Source organism: Arvicola amphibius, chromosome 12, assembly GCF_903992535.2.
Source record: "Arvicola amphibius chromosome 12, mArvAmp1.2, whole genome shotgun sequence".
Classification (NCBI taxonomy): domain Eukaryota; kingdom Metazoa; phylum Chordata; class Mammalia; order Rodentia; family Cricetidae; genus Arvicola; species Arvicola amphibius.
This window is the reverse complement of record NC_052058.2, coordinates 135,030,031-135,049,971: the sequence shown is the minus strand read 5'-3', so window position 1 is coordinate 135,049,971 and position 19,941 is coordinate 135,030,031. Positions and strand designations below refer to the sequence as shown.

Here is a 19,941-nt window from a genome sequence, read left to right as displayed (position 1 = left end):
GTGCTTCAGAGAGGCAAGGCCAGGAGAAGGCCATGAGGGACATAGGCCAAGTCCACTCATGATAATGGTCTCACACCAGACCTCTTACCTCAGGCCTGGGAGCTGATTACAGCATTGAGTCCTGACAACAACAACCTACCATGGCCATTCTCTACCATTCCTATACATCTCAATTGAAGCTACTCATTACAATGCATCACCACCCTGGGAAGGAGAGGGAGAGGTGGTAGGCTCTGCAGGGAGGTCGAATGGGACAGCCTCACACATCAGAGGCAACTGTTAATGAAACTGCCCATTCATTAACATGTTCTGGAACCTTCCTTCTACCATTACAATTCCACAGTATAGAACCCACCAGTATCCCTCACAGCTCCATGGTCTAGAACCCACCAGTATCCCTCACAGTTCCATGTTCTAGAACCCACAAGCATACCTCACAGCTCCATGTTCTAGAACTCATCAGTATCACTCACAGCTCCATGTTCTAGAACCCACCAATATGCCTCACAGCTCTGTGGTCTAGAACCCACCTATCCCTCATAGCTCATGTTCTAGAACCTACCAGTATTCCTCACAGCTCCATATTCTAGAACCCACTATTATGTGGGATTCTCCTCTGTATGCTGTGAATACCATTGGTGAATAAAAAACCTGCTTTGGCCTGTTGGTAGGGTAGAACTTAGGTAGGCAGAGAAAACTAAACTGAATGCTGGGAGAAAGAAGGGTGGAGTTGGGAAGAAGCCATGTAGTCCTGCTGGAGACAGACACTGGAACTTTAGCTGGTAAGCCACAGCCACATAGTGATACACAGATGACCAGAAATGGGTTAAATTAAGATATAAGTGTTAGCCAATAAGAAGCTAAAGCTAATGGGCCAAAAAGTGATTTAATTAATATGGTTTCTGTGTGATTATTTTGGGTCTGAGCTGCCGAGTGGCTGAACAACCAAGTGGCTTTCCTACAACACTACTAGTATCCCTCATAGTTCCATGGTCTAGAACCCACCAGCATTTTTCAAAATTTCATGTTCTAGAATCATCGAGTACCCCTCATAGTTCCATGTTCTAGAACCCATCAGTATATTCCATACAGCTCCATTGTCTAGAGTCAACCAGTATCCCCCATAGCTCCATGGTCTAGAAACCACCAGTATCCCGTATAGCTATGTTCTCCAGCTTGTATCCTCAATTATTCATAGCTCCATGTTCCAGCACTCACCCCATTCCCTCACAGTTCCATCTTTAACATCCTGTGCCTATCTCTCAACTCTAATCCCTAACAGATCAGTGTTCTAGCATCGACTCAGTCCTTCAGAGTTCCTGATCCAGCACCTACCCCAGCCTGACCCAGACCCATGTTTCAGAATCTGTATGCATAACATATGCCTCTGTGTCCCAGAAAATGCCAAATTCCTCACAGTCACATACTCCAGTGCCCATCATCAACCAGTGTCTGCCCATCACCCCAGCACTCTTCTCTATCCCTCACAGGACCGTATCTGTCCCAACTGCTCATCCCGCCAGCACTCTTCTTTACCCTTTACAGCATAGTATCTGTCCCAACACCCCATAGGCCCTTGTGTCACACTTGGACCCCACGTCTTCACAATTCCACATTCCAGCATCCAAACCCCAACATCACTCAGAGTCCCATGTTCTAGAACCGAGTACCCCAGTCCCTAACAGTTCTGTGCTCTGGCACCAGACCTCCATCCATCAGAATCCCACATTCCAGACACCGCTTGAATCTCCTATTCTCCCATTTCAAAGATCCTGCACTCCATATCCCTCAGTCTAGTTTTCCAGAATTCTCACCCAGTCATCTAGAGTTGACCAAGGGTAGTCTTACTTAGAGCCCTTCCTTCCTTCCTTCCTTCCTTCCTTCCTTCCTTCCTTCCTTCCTTCCTTCCTCCCTCCCTCCCTCCTTCCTTCCTTCCTTCCTCCCTTCCTTCCTTTCTGCCTCTCTCCCTCCCTCCCTCCCTCCTTCCTTCCCTCCCTTCCTCTCCTTCCCCCTCCCTCTCTCCTCTCTCTCTCTCTCTCTCTCTCTGAGATAATATCTTATTTATTTCATTTTGAGATAAGATCTCACGTAGTCCAGGCTACTCTTGACCTCACTTTGTAGCTGAGGATTGATGTGGGATTCCCCTCTGTATGCCATGAATACAATTGGTTAGTAAAGAAACTGGCTTGGCCTGATAGGGTAGAGTAGAGCTAGGCAGGGGAAAACTAAACTGAATGCTGAGAGAAAGGAGGCAGAATCAGGAGAAGCCATAGAGACAGATATGCTGGAACCTTGCCAGTAGGCCACAAGCCTCATGGTAAAATGTAAAATAATGGAAATTGGTTAAATTAAGATATAAAAGCTAGCCAATAAGAAGTTAGAGCTAATAGGCCAAGCAGTGATTTAATTAATACAGTTTCTGTGTGGTTATTTTGGGAGTTTAGGAAGCCATCTACTACAAAGGATGACCTTGAACTCCTGATCCTTCTGTGTCCCACATCACAAGTTCTAATAGAAACAGGTTGTCTGGAATATTTACAATAAAAGCGTCTCCAGATGTGGTGATAGTGGGTCTTCTGTAACTGCTGAGGTGTCCTCAGGGTCCTTATGCTGGCCTGCCAGGGTGACAGTGAGGCCAGTTGCCAGTAAAGTGGCTGCTGGATTGACAGGTCCCCACTCAAGACTGCCAGGCACAAGGGACAGTGTTTAAATACTTAACCAAAGCTCAACAAAACAAACGATTGTAACAGCATTGGCACCTTAGTGTTTATTGATCTTGAATAGTGCTTATACCCTGACCTAGTGTTCCAGAGAAAGGAATCGTCTGATTTATTTCATCATAAGGACATGTAATCCTCTGTTCTTTTACCCATTCATCCATCTTTTCGAAGACAGAGAATGAGACAATGTTTCACCCGGTAGCCCAGGATGCCTGAAACTCATTGTGTAGACCAAGTTGCCTAGAACTTACTAATGTAGACTAGAATGTCTGGAACTTACTGTGTAGACTGGGATGCCTGGAACTCACTGTGTAGATCAGGATGTCTGGAACTTGCTGTGTAGACCAGACTGCCTGGAACTCACTGTGTAGACCAGGTTGTCTGGGACTCACTATGTAGACCAGGATGTCTGGAACTCGCTGTGTAGACCAGACTACCTGGAACTCACTGTGTAGACCAGGATGTCTGGAACTCACTGTGTAACCTCGAATATCAGGACCTCAGGAATGACTCTCCATCTGAAGCCATCCAAGAGCACTGATATTATAAGGGTTAGCATCACACCTAGCTTCCTGACGGGCCTTGAGAGGTGATTTTGTACAGAAGCTGGGGATCCAGTACCGCTGTGGAGCATATGCCCACTAGCAGAGGGAACACAGACCTGAGTATGCGAGAGTCACCTTTCCCTTGTCATTCTCCAGCCCCATCGGTTGCCTCTGCACTGTGGAGCTCTGTGCTGCATTAAAACCGCTAACAAGTTAAAAGACTCAGGATTGCTGGAGCACACATCACGCTCTGTCTGTTTGCCAAGAGACCTGACATTTCAACCTCTGAAGGTTGCTGCAGCTCCACAGAGGAGCTAGAGGTCACAGAAGGTCCACCAGTCCTGGTGACTATTCCTATTTGAAGATGGGGTGAGGCAGAGGCCAGAAAACACTGGTTCCAAGTAAGGCTGAGCTTTTGGGTCTGAACACTGACTGATGTGATTTGAAATAAGCAACTTGATTATGTTTGATAATACTAATTTTCCTCTTCTCTCGCCTGTTGCTTGTGCTCGTGTGACTGTAAGCATGTGTTGTCACAGCGTGCGGTGTCTATTTCTATGCCAGGTCCTGTAACACGGACCTTAAGTTGTTACTTAGATCTGGGCTTCTTAAACTTCTTCCTACTTACAATCTGTTTCCACCAAAGGAATTTTCCTACAAATCTAGGAATACAGGTTCATAAAATAGGTATGCAAAATGCATTTATGGACACTGAATCATAAATTTATTTCAAAACAATTCTTTTGCATAATATAATTTTAAAGAAGTTAGAACATTTCTAGACTAACAAGATAGATATACTTGCCTATTTTTACACAGAAATTAAATCTTGGATGACTATTTGAAACCGCAGGATGGGGAGTATCCTCAATGCTTTCCGGAATCTGTCCATGCTTTGATTTGATAATGATCAATGTTGAGAATGACGTTTCACAGAAATAAATGGCATAAGATGGCAGAAGTAAATTTAGAGCCAGTTCAGGCATTGCTTGAAATTTTGTCCTAATCTTAAGTCAAAACTTACTTCACTCTGAAAATGAACTAGGTCAGCAACACAAACAGGTTTTAAAATCACACATTCTAGTACCATGAGCTCCAGAGATTGTCTAAGCTGATTCTTACCTGCTAGGCGTGACAACAGGAAGATAAAGCCTTTGTATTCTGTAGTTAGGCCATTGTTTCCATAAGCGTGGGACACTTACATACAGTTAGAGCCCTGAAGTTCATAGCCTGCAGCAGTAGCAAGGCTCCCTAGGCTGTTTCAAGCAGGCATCATGGGACACTTTATAATCACTGATTAGCACTGACAGAAACACCTCACATTCATTAGATGCCAGTGCTGAATTTTTGTTGATTGTGTGTTCAGGGACCTTTTCCCATTACCAACTGTCAGATTCTGTCACACAACTCCATGTGGGTTTGTGATTCATCACTTAAGGAGCTGGGACCTAGATTACGGGCTGTGCAATTAAAGAATTTCCTTGCCAGCTTTGAAGTCTCTTCCGGTACAAGTCGGTAGAAAGGATTGCTCATGCTAGGCTAGCAGAGACCCCATGATTAGCATTCTGTTCAAAGTTGAGAAACATGCAGTTCACAGAATAACTGAAAACAACCAAAACATTTTTTTTTTTACCCTGCATTATCTTGTGAGCTTATGGAGAACACTGATGTTTCATTATTGGGTTTGAGGGTCATTTTGGGTTTCTGTACTCTATAACACACACAGAAAACCACAGGGGGAAATTGTGGCTCACAAAAGCTGTCTCTAAAGTGGTCTGAAACTTCCGAGTTAAGAGCCCTGATGTGAAGACTCCACAAAATTACATAAAGTGTTTACATTCTTACCTTTTGTGAAGCTTCCTCTGACTTTTAATGTTAAGTGCATTCAGGAGCACTTTCGATCAAGTGGAACCATTCTGTGTAATGCCTTTTGAACACAAAATCAGAGTACATTCTCATGCTCTCTGCTAAGAAATGGAAACAATTTAAATGCCCACGAGTTGATAAGTGGCAAAACCTGTGGAGCACAGACACAATAGAATACCATTCAGCCATAAAATGAATGAAATGCCATCCTTTGCAACAGCATGGCTGGAACTGGAGATCCTTGTGAAGGGAGAGAAATGAGTCACAGAAAGAGGCTGGTTCGCCAGTGAGCTCCCTCATACAAGGAACATAAAAAGTTGGCATCACAGATATCCAGTTTTGTATACTTGGTGGTTACCAGAACTTGAGGAGAGAAAATAAGTGGGGAGATGGGAAGATGTTAATTGGAAAAGGTAGTTCTGGTGCATAGTACACAAGGTGATGGTGGGCCATGAAAACACGCACATTGTATAGTGGACCATGAAGACATGCACAGGGTGATGGAGGACCGTGAAGACATGCACAGGGTGATGGAGGACCGTGAAGACATGCACAGGGTGATGGAGGACCATGAAGACACACACATTGTATAGTGGACCATGAAGACATGCACAGGGTGATGGAGGACCATGAAGACACACACATTGTATAGTGGACCATGAAGACATGCACAGGGTGATGAAGGACCGTGAAGACACGCACAGGGTGATGGAGGACCGTGAAGACATGCACAGGGTGATGGTGGGCCAGGCAAATATGCACATGGTGGACTGTGAAAACATTTCCAAGAGCAGAAGGAAGGATTTGGGGTACTTTCTTTCTCTTGCTTCTTCGAGACAGGGTCTTACTATGTAGTCATAGACATCCTGGAGCTAGGTCTGGAGAGCAGGCTGGCTTTGAACTCACAAAGAGCTGCCTACCTGTGCTTCTCAAGAAGTGGGATTAGTCATGCTTTGACTCCTAGCTTTGAGGCATGCTGAAAATTAAGAAATGTTAAGTCCTTGAGGAATAGTCAACATCTCTCTAGGAGACAGACGTAATAGATAGGGAGACATGAGCATCACAGAGCATACATGGCTGGAAACATCACAAGATGGTCAGCAAATTTATATATTATTTATAATAATATATTAATAATAATATTTATAATAATATAATAAATATTTATATTTACATAGTATTTGCCCCTTAGTATACCTGGCATATTCAGTTTGTATTTCTGCTTAAAAAATTAAGAAATGGTCTGCAGGTGACTGCGGAAAATAAAAAATTAAGACTAGAGAAGGATAATAAATGGTAGCAGTCAGGCCATCCACCCTAGGGACCTGCTCTACCAGGCTGAACAAAAGCAAGAGACATTAACACAAACACAAGGGGATTCTGAGCATTCGTCAGCTCCATGCCCTCATACTGCTTTGCAGTTTAATCTCTCTTCACTTCCCTAACTCACTTTTTAAAAAAAAAATCTTGACTTCCTCATGCACACACAAGGAAAACCTGAGTTGGGAAACAGTTGATTATTTCTAAAATGAGAAACGATGAAATCAAGTGTAGGCTCCTGCAACACCCCACCCCTCCATCCCAACCATGTGTGGCTCAGGGCCGAGCCCTGGCTGCTGGCTGCTAGGCTCTTCCTGTCTAAACTGAGGACAGAACTGCTCCAAGGGAATGATTAAGGGAAAGATTTTCATTGTAGGTACAAGGGAGAGAACAGCCAGAGGCATCTGAGAGAGTTAAGACCAGAGAGAGAGAGAAAGTTGAACACCGTCAACAGACTGGAGTGGGCAATGAGGAAGGGTGTGTGTGTGTGTGTGTGTGTGTGTGTGTGTGTGTGTGTGTTAGAAAGACAAAGAACGTGGTGAGTAAAGGAGACCAAGAGACAGGAGGGAGGCAGAGAAAGAGAGAGAGAGAGAGAGAGAGAGAGAGAGAGAGAGAGAGAGAGCACATATCTGAATTGGTAGGGCTATAAGGGAATGAGAAGCTGGGGGAGGGAAGCCCACGAACTGAAGAAGCTTAGAGCTAACCAACCAGAAATCACATCCTTAAAGAGAACTGACTCTTTTCCCGGAAGCCTTCAGTGGTCAGCTGTGCCTCATTTAGTGGTGGGAGCTCCTGTGTGCCTCCCTCATCCATGATGGAGTGCTAGCTGGCTTGATCTTATGCAGGCAGCCACAACTGCTGTGAGCTTCCGAATGTCATGGTCCTGTCATGTCCAGAAGACATTGTTTTGTCCACGACTCTCTAATCTGTGGCTCTTAAAACATTGTTTCCGGTTCTTTTAATCTTTGCATTCATTTTCTTATAAGACAACTCAGTTTAAAAGGTTTTTTATTACATATACCAACAGCTGGACATACATGTGCTGGGGTCTTCTGCATGCTAATCATATGTCTGCCACCCAACTGTATGCTTAGTCTTTGCTTGTTTTAGTGGGAAGGCAAAGTCTCTCCATTGACACACACAGGTAGGGCTCTTCAGGGGTTCTGAGTGAGGAGCAGCTGCACCCGCAGGTCCTAAGCGTGCACTGAAGCCAACAGAGAGAACTGTATGGCCTGCCTTGTAGGCCAGCATGCGTTTTGAGAGACAACCTGCCCTACAGAGGAGAAAAGAGTTGAGAGAGCTTGGGCCCAAGTAAACGTGGTGCTGATGTTTGGGTTAACAATGGGAAGGCTCCAGTGGATAAGTGGGTAAGTGCTGAGGTTTCTTTTCTATGTCATTTGGTACTGAGTAAGTTACTTTTTTAAAAAACATAATTGCCAGGGTGTGGTAGCACACACCTTTAAGCCCAGTATTCTGGAGGCAGAGTCAGGTGGATCTCTGTGAGTTTGAGCTCAGCTTGGTCTACAGAGTGAGTTCCAGGACAGCCAAGGGTCCACAAAGAAACCCTGCCATGAAAAACCTAAATGAAACCAAAACCAAACCCCATAATCATACATGTACAGACAGAATATCTACATACTCAAATATAAGATACATTTTTATAAACCAAAATTTTGAATGTTACTGTTTGTTGGGTTTTTTTTATCACCTATAGTCCTTATTATAAAAAGGAAACAACATAAAGATCATTAGTAAACATATATATATTATTTAAAATATTTTTAATGTGAAACTTAAATGTAAGATTTTTTGTTAAGGCTGACTAATTTGCCCATAGTCAGCCTTAACAAAAAATCTTACATTTAAGTTTTACATTAAAATTATTTTAAAAATTTGTTACTCATTTCTATTACATAAATGAAATTATGTATGTATGTGTGTGTGCTATAATCTGGTTTTGGAAAGAAGTCTTTATCAAAATCTATGTATACAACTGTATTTCATAGTCTAATGAAATCTTTATCTTATGACTTTAATGAATGTTGCTTTATATAAATAACTAGTATTTTGAGAGTTTGTAAAATATTTACTAGACCTAAACATATAATTTTCATAGGGTCTAAGGTGTTTAGAGCACTCAGATTTATAAGGCATTATGTATTTATCAGGCCTTTTAATACATTATCACAATTCTCAAATTTATAGATTTGCACATAAATTTTAATTGGGCATACAATAATAATATTATTATTTGTGTTTTTGCACACAACAGAATTGAAAAATGGAGTGGCCACAGTTTGTCTAAAACTTTTTAATTCAAGCAATATATGACCAGAGCCCAAAACATGAGAAAAATTATCATGTGCACACATGACATAATTACATCAAATGTAGGTTTGCCTAGTTTTGTGGGGAAAAGTAGAAAGTTTAAATCTCTGTCTCTTTATGTGAGAAAGGCTTAGTAACAAAAGATCAAAAGGTGAAGTTTCTGTGTAGACTAAAGATCCCTGCCATTCACTGAGTAGCTGAGGGGAAGTGGTTTTCCGTTGTCTCAGGCTGCTTTTCTGGAGGTAAGAAATGGACTTAGGAAATGTGGGGGATCAGGCTTTATGATGATGCCCTCCCCCCAGAAAAAGCACATGCACATGATCCAGGAACAGAGTGTGGATGGGTCTAGGAAATGTGTGTTTCTGGTGTCAGAGGCTCTTAAACGTTTAGTGGGTCTCTGGTCAGAAGAACAGAAGCAGAGAAACACGTCACATGTAAGCCATGTTTAACGGGATAGAACAGGCAGGCAGGGAAACTCAACCTCAGTGCTTGAAGATGGATGGGTCTCAGCATCAGTCCCCAGGAATGTTGTGGAGGGGACACAGACAACACTCTGTGTCTCTCTTGTACAGCCACAGGAGTGCCCCTGCATTTCATAGACTTCCACTCGGGCCAAACTAAGATTCCTGACTTTAAAGCTGCAAAAAATTTTTTAGGACTCATGATATGGGATTTCCCTCTGTAGGCTGTGATTACCATTAATGAATAAAGAAACTGCTTTGGGCCTATAGCAGAGCTATAGGGGAACAGAGCTAGGTGGGGAAAACCTAAATGGAATGCTGAGAAAAAGGAGGCAGAGTCAGAGAGAAGCCATGGAGCAGCTGCCAGAGTCAGACATGCCAAAACTTTGCCAGTAAGCCACTGCCACGTGGTGATGCACAGATTACTAGAAATGGCTTAAATTAATATGTAAGAGTTAGCCAATAAGAAAGTAGAGCTAATGGGCCAAGCAGTGATTTGATTAATATAGTTTCTGTGTGATTATTTCGGGTCTAAGTTAGCTGGGTGGCTGGGAACCAACCAGCATCCTTCTTCTCTTCCAACAGAGCAGTTTGTATAATGAAGACATTTTAATGTAGGTTTGAGAGTTAAAAGATTAACAAAAACCTGCTCAAGAAAAAAATATGAGCCATGTAGGTGGCAAGAAATGACAAGTCAGGATCAGAGGATGAGGTGAAAGCAGATATTTACTGTGCTAGAGGAGGTGGGACCTGCAAGAATGGAGCCTAAAATGAGGCGGACTAAAGTCTCACGCAATTACCAAATTTATTCAGAGTATCAGACAGTTAGTACCCCGTGGGTTAAGAAGAGTCACACGAAAGTGTCTAAAGGATAAGTTACACATGGCAAAAACAGTTGTTTTCATAGAGGCTCATAAACAGTTAACACGTCCAGTAGTAATGGATAATCTAAAGGTAACTCACTCCTATCTGCTGTACCTGGGAGGAGCATGGAAACGTATTCCGAGAAGAAAGTGAGGTCACAAGAGTCTATCTTGTTTTCTTGGCATGTTCCCACACACACTCAGAATTCTCCTTACACAACTCCATTCTTGGTTTATCTTTAGTTTTGATAGAAAATAAGATTATTTTTTTTATTTCTAGTGTCACATTTGACCTCATATATAGTTTTTTTGTAGAGCTCTTATTATAAATTAGCATTTTTAATCAGTGCTTTGAAACTGATCAATTCTCATTTTAATCGAGAAGAATGCCCACTTGTGGTCTTTAGAAATTTAACTGCCTAGGACTTGGTTAGTAAGATAAGCCAGTTTGGAGGTAGTAAATGTTGCATACTGAGGGAATCCTAAAGCCAGGTTATCTTTAGTTAGACCTCTTTTTCCTCACATACAAGATAAACCATTCACACCTTAAGTTCTAGATGTTGCTTATCTCCAGTCTCCCTCTTTGGAACCCTTCTTCCTTATTCTTTCTCTCTCTATTTTCTTTCTGCTGAGAAAACTGCCATATATGTTAGCCAGGGATGCTGTGGGAAGTGCTCTTGTACCCTGCAAAGATTTGTTACTCATATTGGTTGAATAAAACATGGATTGGAAGCCGGGCGGTGGTGGCGCACGCCTTTAATCCCAGCACTCGGGAGGCGGAGGCAGGCAGATCTCTGTGAGTTTGAGACCAGCCTGGTCTACAAGAGCTAGTTCCAGGACAGGCTCTAGAAACTACAGGGAAACCCTGTCTCGAAAAACCAAAAAAAAAAACAAAAAAAAAAAACAAAAAAAACCATGGATTGGCCAGTAGCCAGGCAGGAAGTATAGGTGGGGCGACCAGACTGAGAGAATTCTGGGAAGAGGAAAGGCAGAGACACAGTCACCAGACAGACGCAGAGAAAGCAAGATGAGAATGCCTCAGTGAGAAGAGGTATCAAGCCATGTGGCTAAACATAGATAAGAATTATGGATTAATTTAAGTTGTAAGAGCTAGTTAATAATAAACCTGAGCTAATAGGTCAAACAGTTTATAATTACTATAAGCCTATGTGTGTTTCTTTGGCTGCAAGACCAGGAGGAACAGAAACTTCCATCACATGGTATAGTTAGGGGAAGGTTTTTACTGTGAATAAGTGAGAGAGGAGAGAGAGAGAGAGAGAGAGAGAGAGAGAGAGAGGAAGAAGGGAGAAAATAATGAATAATGAGAATAGCCAGGCAGGAGGAAATCCTTGGTATTATAAGGAAAGCAAGCTGGTATCTGGAGGAGGGAAGCCTGGGGATGCTAGTGTAGACTTTAAAAATGTCTAACAAAAACTCATGGGTGTGCATGGTTAGGGAACACAGATTTAGGTTTGCTAGGTCAAGGGAAGCTCCATTTCCACCAATTCCAAAAGGTGGAAGTGCCAGATGCCTTCCTGTGATGTCTTTTGGCATACCAAAGTGTAGGCCGGCCTTGGGGCTCCCTAGGTATCACAAATACCTGTTACAGAGTTTGGAGTCTATGCTCTTTCCAGAATCCTAGCTTTTTTCACCTCTCCCTCTCCCCTCAACTCTCTCTGCTCATAGTCTCCCTCTTCCCAGCTACTCATTCTCATTATAATCCAGCTGTTTCAGCTAGGTTCTGGTCCCCCACTCTCCTGCTCTCTGTGTGACCACCCCCAAATCTTGCTTCTCTCATAGCCAAGTCCCTTCTGCTGGCCATGTCTAGTCTACTACTTACTCTCTCTGCTCTGGACTCTTCCAGATGTCTCTGCTGTTCTTTCTCTCATATTTGCAACAAAAACCTTTCCCTTTCCCATACCACAGAGTGGTCCTATTGTCAGTTTATACAAGATTAGTCAGAGCTGCGAGGTAGAGAAAGCAGACTGCTGGTTCTGTTTCCCAGCTGTTCAACTTTAGGTTTGTTCTCCCCAGTGTGAAACCTGAGGAGGAATTTTGCCCAGCTCACTACTTAGGGCTTACACACCAAACAAGGAAGAAGAGTTAATGCCTGTCGTCAGGTGAAACTGGAAACAGCATAAGAACGAAAGGAATGGTTGCAGTTTAGTAGCATTGTGTTAGATTTTAGGCACTTAGATTTAAAACAAATACACTGTTGGGTATGGTGGCCTACTCAGGAGCCAGAGGCAGGAGGGTCATTGAGTTTGAGGCCAGCCTGATCTACAAAGTGAGCTCCAGGATCCAAGGCTATACAGAGAAACCCTGTCTTGAAAAAAAATCAAAACAATAATAATAATAACAAAATTAAAGTAACAAAACAAATGTACTAACTTTTAAAAATTTGAATATCAAATATTAAAAAAATAAGTATAAAATGACTTGGAAATAAACTTGAAATCTAGCCGTAGAAACAGACCCATGGATATGTCCAGGTTTGGCCTGTTTTGAGTAGTGTTGTTCACAACACTCCTGCTTTTATGTGATACCTGTTTTTATGTATGTTCAGTAGTTTCCTAGCAGAACTGTTAAATTATGTGGTAAACTTACGTTTATGGAACTTCAGCCAAACTTTTCCACGGTTAATTTATCATTTTGCATCCTCAGTGGCAGTGCTCAGATTTTTCAATGTATTTTACTAGAAATTTCACGTGCACTGGATTATAGAAAAGATCTTTCTGCCATTCGGTTATATGCTGGCATCTCAATTAGACCAGGCACTCGGGTGTGCAACCAAATCTCACAGCGGGAAGAGAGAGAGAATGTGTGATGCGATTTACATTGGCATTATAGTATAAGAGGCCACACCCAAGTGGGCAGGCAACTTACAGGCAATTGACAGTAGGAATTCCTACAGCATACTTCCTTGAGGAGGCTTTTATGATTGTTCTGGGAATAAAAGATACTTGACTAGAATGTGGGCTGCTGGTGGCTTGTCTATGGGCTGCCAAGATCTCAAACCCCTTGAAATGTTCTTATGCATGATGTGGTTGGTATACAACATCACATGGGACACTCATGTCAACGCAGGCTTTTTTGTGTGTTTCTTTCTAGATTGTTCACAGAACCCTGGCAGCCATGTTGGGAGCACTTGCAGCTTTAGCAGCGTTGGCTGTGGTTGGAGATGTAAGTTGCTGTGTTTAATTTACTGGCTCACCACAATACAATGCCAGGCCCATGGAAACTCAAGGGCGTACGAATTGTTTTAAATTCTTCTGTATGATGTTTCCACATGTTTTTCCCATGATCCATAGAGGTATGAGCTGACAAGCTTGGTTTAAGAGAGTTGTCACTGTGGATAAACACACACTCAGCGATGTCTGTCTCCACTTGGGCCTGAGAAAGGTCTTAGAAGTTGATCTAGTGTTCTCACCCAGGAGGCATGGAGGTGGACCTACAGGGCTGGGGTTCTGCCCTGCGGCCTTGCAGGCCTGGAGATACCTGTATGTAAATAATGGTGTCCACTTGATAGGGCACAAGGAAGTACGTGACGGGCAATGAAGGAGCCTGAATGTTCTTAGGAAACGGAAAAAGACTTTTGGACGGTTGAAGCTGCCACTCTGCTCAGAGTCCAGCCACACACAAACTGGATTTGAAAGTAGCTTTACAATCTGGTGGATTTTTTTCCTTTTTAAAGACTATAGACAGGTCATTCTTCTCCCTCCTATATGAAATGTCTATGTAGGGAAGTGCATTGAGTTAGTTATGTTCTGTGTTCTTAACTTAAAATGTCATTGTAGACTGGTCTGAATGCAGTTGTAAGAAAGTGAGTTTCTTTTTTCCTTGGCTGGGTTTGCTTTAAATATATGCTAAACTGAAAGGTAAAATATCCCCAAATTCTAAAACTTAGAGACAAGAAAATTTTGGCTTTCTTGTAGCACTAGGAATGGAACCCAGGGCATCATGGACGTCAGACAAATATTCCTGAGCTATATCCCAGACCTCAACTGTTGTCCCCAATGAGAGCCCATTCGTGTAAGAAGAAAGACAAGGACATCCATGGCAGGGACAAGGTTGTCTTGGAATAAACCTGACCAGGGTTTTCATCAGCAAGCAGTCTATATCACAGGCTTACGTTCTTCTCCTGCTGGGGTTGGCTGAGATCCGGTTCTGCCAGGCAGTGCTGACGCTTAAACTAGGATGTGCACATCTGGTATTGGCTATGTTGACTTCAGGGAACTGACTTGGGGAAATTGAGACTGCTGGCATGGGAAAGAGGGGCCTGTTCAAGCTGGATGCAGTCCGTGAGTTTGGGGTGCTGTCTGTGCTGGAGAGAGATTGTCTCCAAATCTCTGAGTCATGCGCCTGTTCTCATAAGTATGGCTCGAATCATCTTTCATCTGGAAAATGGCACGTATGATATATAGCAGGTACATGCATCAAGAAGCCCCTGGGTCACTCAATGAGTTGCCCTTTCCCAGCAGGCTAGGTGCTGGTTGTCCCTCACTTTGCACTTCATGCTAGTGGCCCTTGGAGAGTAGAACAGACAGCTGTCAATCATACCAGTCCACTGAGGGAAACATGTGCAGACCAAACCTGCAATTCAGGCAATAATTCAGGCAATAATCTTCATAGAGCTTCCAGGAGCAGGGTTACATTTTTTCCCCCATGAATACTTTTGATGCGACAGATGCGTTGGGTCACAAGTGATTCAGCAGTGATATAATCCAATTTTAAAGGGAGTGAGTGAGGGTTGAGTGTTTCCAACTTTGGCCCCATGTGTGGGCTCACACTAAGGGCAGCCCATTTTCTGAGTATTCGTCAGTGGGTTGATGCACAGGATTAATTGGCAAATTTGTGCTTTGATTACAGAGACCCAGCCTGACCCAAGTGGTGGAGTGGATTGATTTTGAGACTCTGGCCCTGCTGTTTGGCATGGTAATTACAGTCCTCCCAGCAGGATACGACTCCAAGTCTGGGTCCTTCACTCTTCCATGGTTGCTGACCCCTGTCATTATAGTCAAGATGGCATACCTCTTGACAGGGCTTGATTGAGAAGTGGGAGCAGGTCTAGCTCACTCCTCCCAAGGAGGAGGAAATGACTGGTGCTCTGGCTCATTAGGGCTTGTCGAACAATGACGTGGCGTCGGTGTTTACAAAAGTGAGCAATTTTTTGAGTTATTAACCTTAAAATAAAAATGGCATATGTTAAATAAATGAACCACAGAACAATTTCAGTAACTGGGAAATTGATTTTAAAGAAAAATGTCCCTAAGTAGTAGTCCCAGCGCTCGTCAGTTTATACTGTTAAGCCATGAGGAATATGACCAGGTCGGCTTGTAGGAAGGAAAGACAAACTTGTAGAGGATTAGCATAGCGCATGTGTTGTAAGTCAGCTAAGCTAGAACAAGTGAGACGTGGCAAGGCCCTGGACAACAGTGGAAAAGGTCATGTGTTCCTGGGTTATTCTCTAGAAAGGGTCTGTGGGGCTTCATCTGTGCTACATCAGGAGGCTCACTTTGCAGAAGCTACCAGAGAGTCATCTGTTTGCTGGCATCTACTCTAGGCTTCAAGGGGACTCAGAGCTGCCATCTTCTCTGAGGGGGAAGGTGGAGCAAGGCTCTGAACTCAGGTTTCATGGAGGAGCCGATAGTTGTGTGGGATGCTGCCAGACCTCCTCCCCAGGGAAAGGTGAGTGTGCTATTCGCCTGTTCCACAGCCCCACAAAGCAGGACAATCCGACAGGATAGGGAGTCAAGTCAAAGCAGGAACTCAGTTTATCACTTTGAGAGTCAGCTTATATAGGTTAAGTAACATCCTACTGGCTGATGTGATATGGGGTTGTCTCCAGCCAATGAGAGACAGCCAAGTGCTCCCTCTGCTTTGGGATTTTCCTGTCTAATCCTCACTCGGTAGTTTTGAGGCTATCCTTCAAACTCAAGCCAGGCTTTTTTTTTTCTGTCCTACAGGCCTCAAGGTACAGGCTTTGAGATAATTTTGTCCAACAGGATGTTGAGAAACAAATCGGGCTTGGTCATCTGGATAGAAGAAGGGGGTCACACAGGTGTCTATAATATACTGTTTTGTTTTGTTTTTTCAAAAGTTAAGCAAACGGTGTAGTAGTTCCTAGGACGGCAATAACAAAACATGACATATGGTGTGGCCGGATGAATAAACATTCCTTTCTCACAGTTAAAGAAGCAGAAGTTCGAGATCAGGCTATCAGCAGGTCTGGCCTCTATGGAGGCTCCTCACTGGCTGTCTTCTCCTCATGTGCCCTTGTCCTTATCCCATCCTCTTATAAAGCCAGCTGTCATATCCAATTAGGGGTCACCCTAATGATCTCAGCATCACTCTTAAAAGCCCTGTCTCCAAGTATAGCCATATTTTGAGGTTCAGGGAGTTAGTAGTTCAACATACGAATTTTGAGCAGGAGAGACGGAATTCAGCCTATAAAAATGACCTGATATTTCTTTTGCTTAATTAAAATTGTTCCAGCAGACACTCTGATATCCCGTGCTTTTGTAACTGTTGGGCCAGTGCACAAAGGGGGCCTGATTTTGCCTGGCTTACTTCCTGAGGCTGCTTGCCCCGGTCTCTCTATCAGACCACAATGGAATGGCTCCCCCTGAAAAGAGACTGCCACACAGGGTGCCACCCACATCTGTCCACTTACGTTCCCATGAAGTACTGCATGCCACACACAGCCCCACAGGGGCCCGTTGAGTTAGGAAGTTGCTCTAGACAAGGGCAGGGCTGAGTCAGAACTGGTTTGGAAGCATTTTTGTTTCATATGGTTTATTTGAAAGGTGTATCGGTTCCCTGGTCTTCCAAGTACTTCATATAATTTTATTAAGCTCTCACAGCAACCTCGAGAACATCCAGAGGCGAAGTGAGACACTTGAAGTGCAGAATGGTAAACCAAGCACACCTTACTGAGGGCTTAAACCTGCACTTTCTCATTCCAGATTCAACACATAGTCAGGTGGAGGGTAGGAAGGTGGGTCTGTGCTCTGGTCTGGAACGTCATGGAGAAACCAACCTCTCTGTTGGCCTGGGAAGAAGATAGGGTTTAAACACCTGCATAAAAGAAGGGAGTCATATCAGGCAACTGTAAGGAAGAAGAAGAAGAAGAAGAAGAAGAAGAAGAAGAAGAAGAAGAAGAAGAAGAAGAAGAAGAAGAAGAAGAAGAAGAAAAGAAGAAGAAGAAGAAGAAGAAGAAGAAGAAGAAGAAGAAGAAGAAGAAGAAGAAGAAGAAGAAGAAGAAGAAGAAGAAGAAGAAGAAATGGAGTGTTATTCCACTTCTTGTAAAAAGGGAAACCTAACGAGTTCAGGCTTGCTAGAATTTCTGGTTGATTAAGCACAGCATAAAAGGGGCATTATTCCTGTTAGTCCATGTGGTGGCTGTTTTCATCTCTTGTCATCAGTAGAAACACAAGTAAACATTCCGAGTGCACAGAGGACTGGAGGTCAGACTCATCACCAGTAGTCCAGCTTGTCCATGTACATCAGATCTGCAAGGAAAAAAAAATCAGTTTCATTATGTTAGAAACCAAAATTTGGCACAGTTTAAAGCTATTTATTTAAAGGCATTAAATTTCTGAGCGCTGTGTATGGGGAGAATTAGATACAAAGGCCACCTGCTGACCTATAGCCTTCCCTGCTTCTAGCTTCAAGACTGATCAAGTCATCTGTCTCTGGTCTGTAAAATGAGGGAGGATAGCACTTGATGTTTGCTGTCAGGGTTAGATGGGTTAATAACCTGTCTTAGAGCAACACCTAGGTTAGAAATATACAAAACCATCTGTAAGAGCTTCTGCTCAAAGTGATCATAGTGGTCAATTGAAGTGACAGACATGTGGGTAACTTGCTTTGTGGAGACCAGGCTGAACTCACTGGGATCTGCCGCCTCTACCTTTTGAGTGCGGGATTGAAGGGGTGCGCCACCACTGCCCAGCTGTGGACATCCAACAAGACAGAGTTGCTCTTGATGATGCAGATATGAGGAGCTAGAGTGCAAACTCATGGTGGGGTCATTATGATATTGTCCCAATGTGGTATTTTGCTAAGAAAATTTCGCTACCTACTTTTTGTCTTTCCCTTTTAGATGATCTTAGTAGCCATATTTTCAGAAACGGGATTTTTTGATTACTGCGCTGTAAAGGTAGGTGTAATGTTGTACTTGATGGCTATACACCAAATTAATAAATAACAAGCATAAAAATACTTACATATAATCAGAGCAATAGAAGCACAAATATGTAATTGATAATTAATAACATCAACTAACTGAATGATGCTATTTATTATTCTAATATTATATGTTTAGTAAATTAAAATATTTAAAATTCCATCCTCCTTTCAAAGCGGCCTCTGGAAATCTGGGTGTAATTGCTGTGCTAAGCATGACTCAGAGCAACACTTCCAACTTCTCCATAAGTAAATGAAGAGGGGGCTCAAGGCAGAGAGCTCTCTCCCCGAGCATTTGTGCAGCAGCATTGGAGCAGGCTGCTTAGGGCTCCGCATCAAAACATACTTTACATGTAAGAGTCTATATATGTCAAGCCATCAGCTTCTGATTGATTTTGGGGATGTAATTCCAATGCTTACTTTGTAGACATATACAGTCCTGGCTTTTAAATCTGGGAAAAGTACTTTCTGTTGTTTTAATGTTGTATAGGCTGTATTTATTAATTCCTGCTGGGGCCTGGGCAAAGGGCCTTGCAAATGCTTGGCACAGATCCCATCACTGGGCTAAAATGCTAACTCCTTAAAGGTCTTTTTTTTAAAAAAAATTATAATTACTATTATTTGATTGATAAATGATAATTGCACATGTCTGGGGGTATAATATGTTTCAATGTACACATACACAGTGTGTTATGATTGAATCAAGCCAGCTAGCATTATCCTTACATATCATTTTTATGGTGACATTTGAAATTTACTTGTTTTTGCTTTTGAGACAGTGTCTCTCTACATAGCCCTGGCTGTCTTAGGACTCCCTATGTAGACCATCTTACCCAGATCAGCCCACCTCAGCCTTCAATCCAAGTGCTGGGATTGAAGGTGTGAGCTACTACGCCCGGCTTGAAATTCACTTCTGAAGTTATTTTGAAATATACACGATGCTGAATATAGTCATCCTGCCTGTGTAGTATCTCTCCAGACCCAAACCTCCTCACTGTACCATGTACCCTTTGACCAGAATCTCTCTATTCTCTCCCTCCCGACCTTGTAGCCTCTATTCTGACTCTCTGCTTCTATGGGATTGGTTTGCTTGGATTGCACACATTTTCCACAATGATTTTACATCTGTTTGGAAGGATCCCTTTCCTCTTAGCCTTTCCCCATGCTTGCTCTCTTTTGCCCTCTCCTCCTTTCTGTTTTCAAGCAGGCCTCTGTTTAGCACAGTCTGGCCTCAAACTCACTGTGTTGCTGAGTTGGTGATGGCCCACTTCCATATCCCTACTGCTGGCACGACAGACCTGAGCCACTGCACCCTGTTTATGTGGCGCAGGGCATTGAACCCTGGACCTCATGCTTGCTAGCCAAACATCTACCCCTGACACATATCACCAGCCCTGTTAACTCTTATCTTTTAAAATGAAAATTCTGTCAGGTGTGAAATGGTAACTCATTGTGATTGGGCTTCACATTTTAACTGGACCCCTGGACGCTCTATCAGCAGGTCTGAAGGGTTAAACTGACCCTTCCATGCTTGGTGCATGAGGGTTGTGCCATGCCCTAGTGGATGAGGAGACCTTGGCACACTCTTTTAATGCAAAGGCTGGTGCTGGCGTTTACTTTAGTTTTGGGATTGAAAATTTCTTTTAAAAAA

The 19,941-nt window shown here is 43.0% G+C and overlaps 1 protein-coding gene across 8 annotated transcripts in view; it reads left to right on the top strand.

The window, feature by feature from the left end:
- Nucleotides 1–19,941, top strand: part of Oca2 (OCA2 melanosomal transmembrane protein) — a 246,729-nt gene that overhangs the window by 57,832 nt on the left and 168,956 nt on the right. For 7 of the 8 annotated variants that reach the window (XM_038313651.1, XM_038313656.1, XM_038313652.1 and 4 more), the window contains 3 exons: nucleotides 13,215–13,286; nucleotides 14,973–15,038; nucleotides 18,208–18,264. In XM_038313651.1, coding sequence (XP_038169579.1) covers nucleotides 13,215–13,286; nucleotides 14,973–15,038; nucleotides 18,208–18,264 — 195 coding nt within the window. The remainder of the gene's footprint in view (nucleotides 1–13,214; nucleotides 13,287–14,972; nucleotides 15,039–18,207; nucleotides 18,265–19,941) is intronic. The other variant, XM_038313654.1, reaches the window with a different exon arrangement.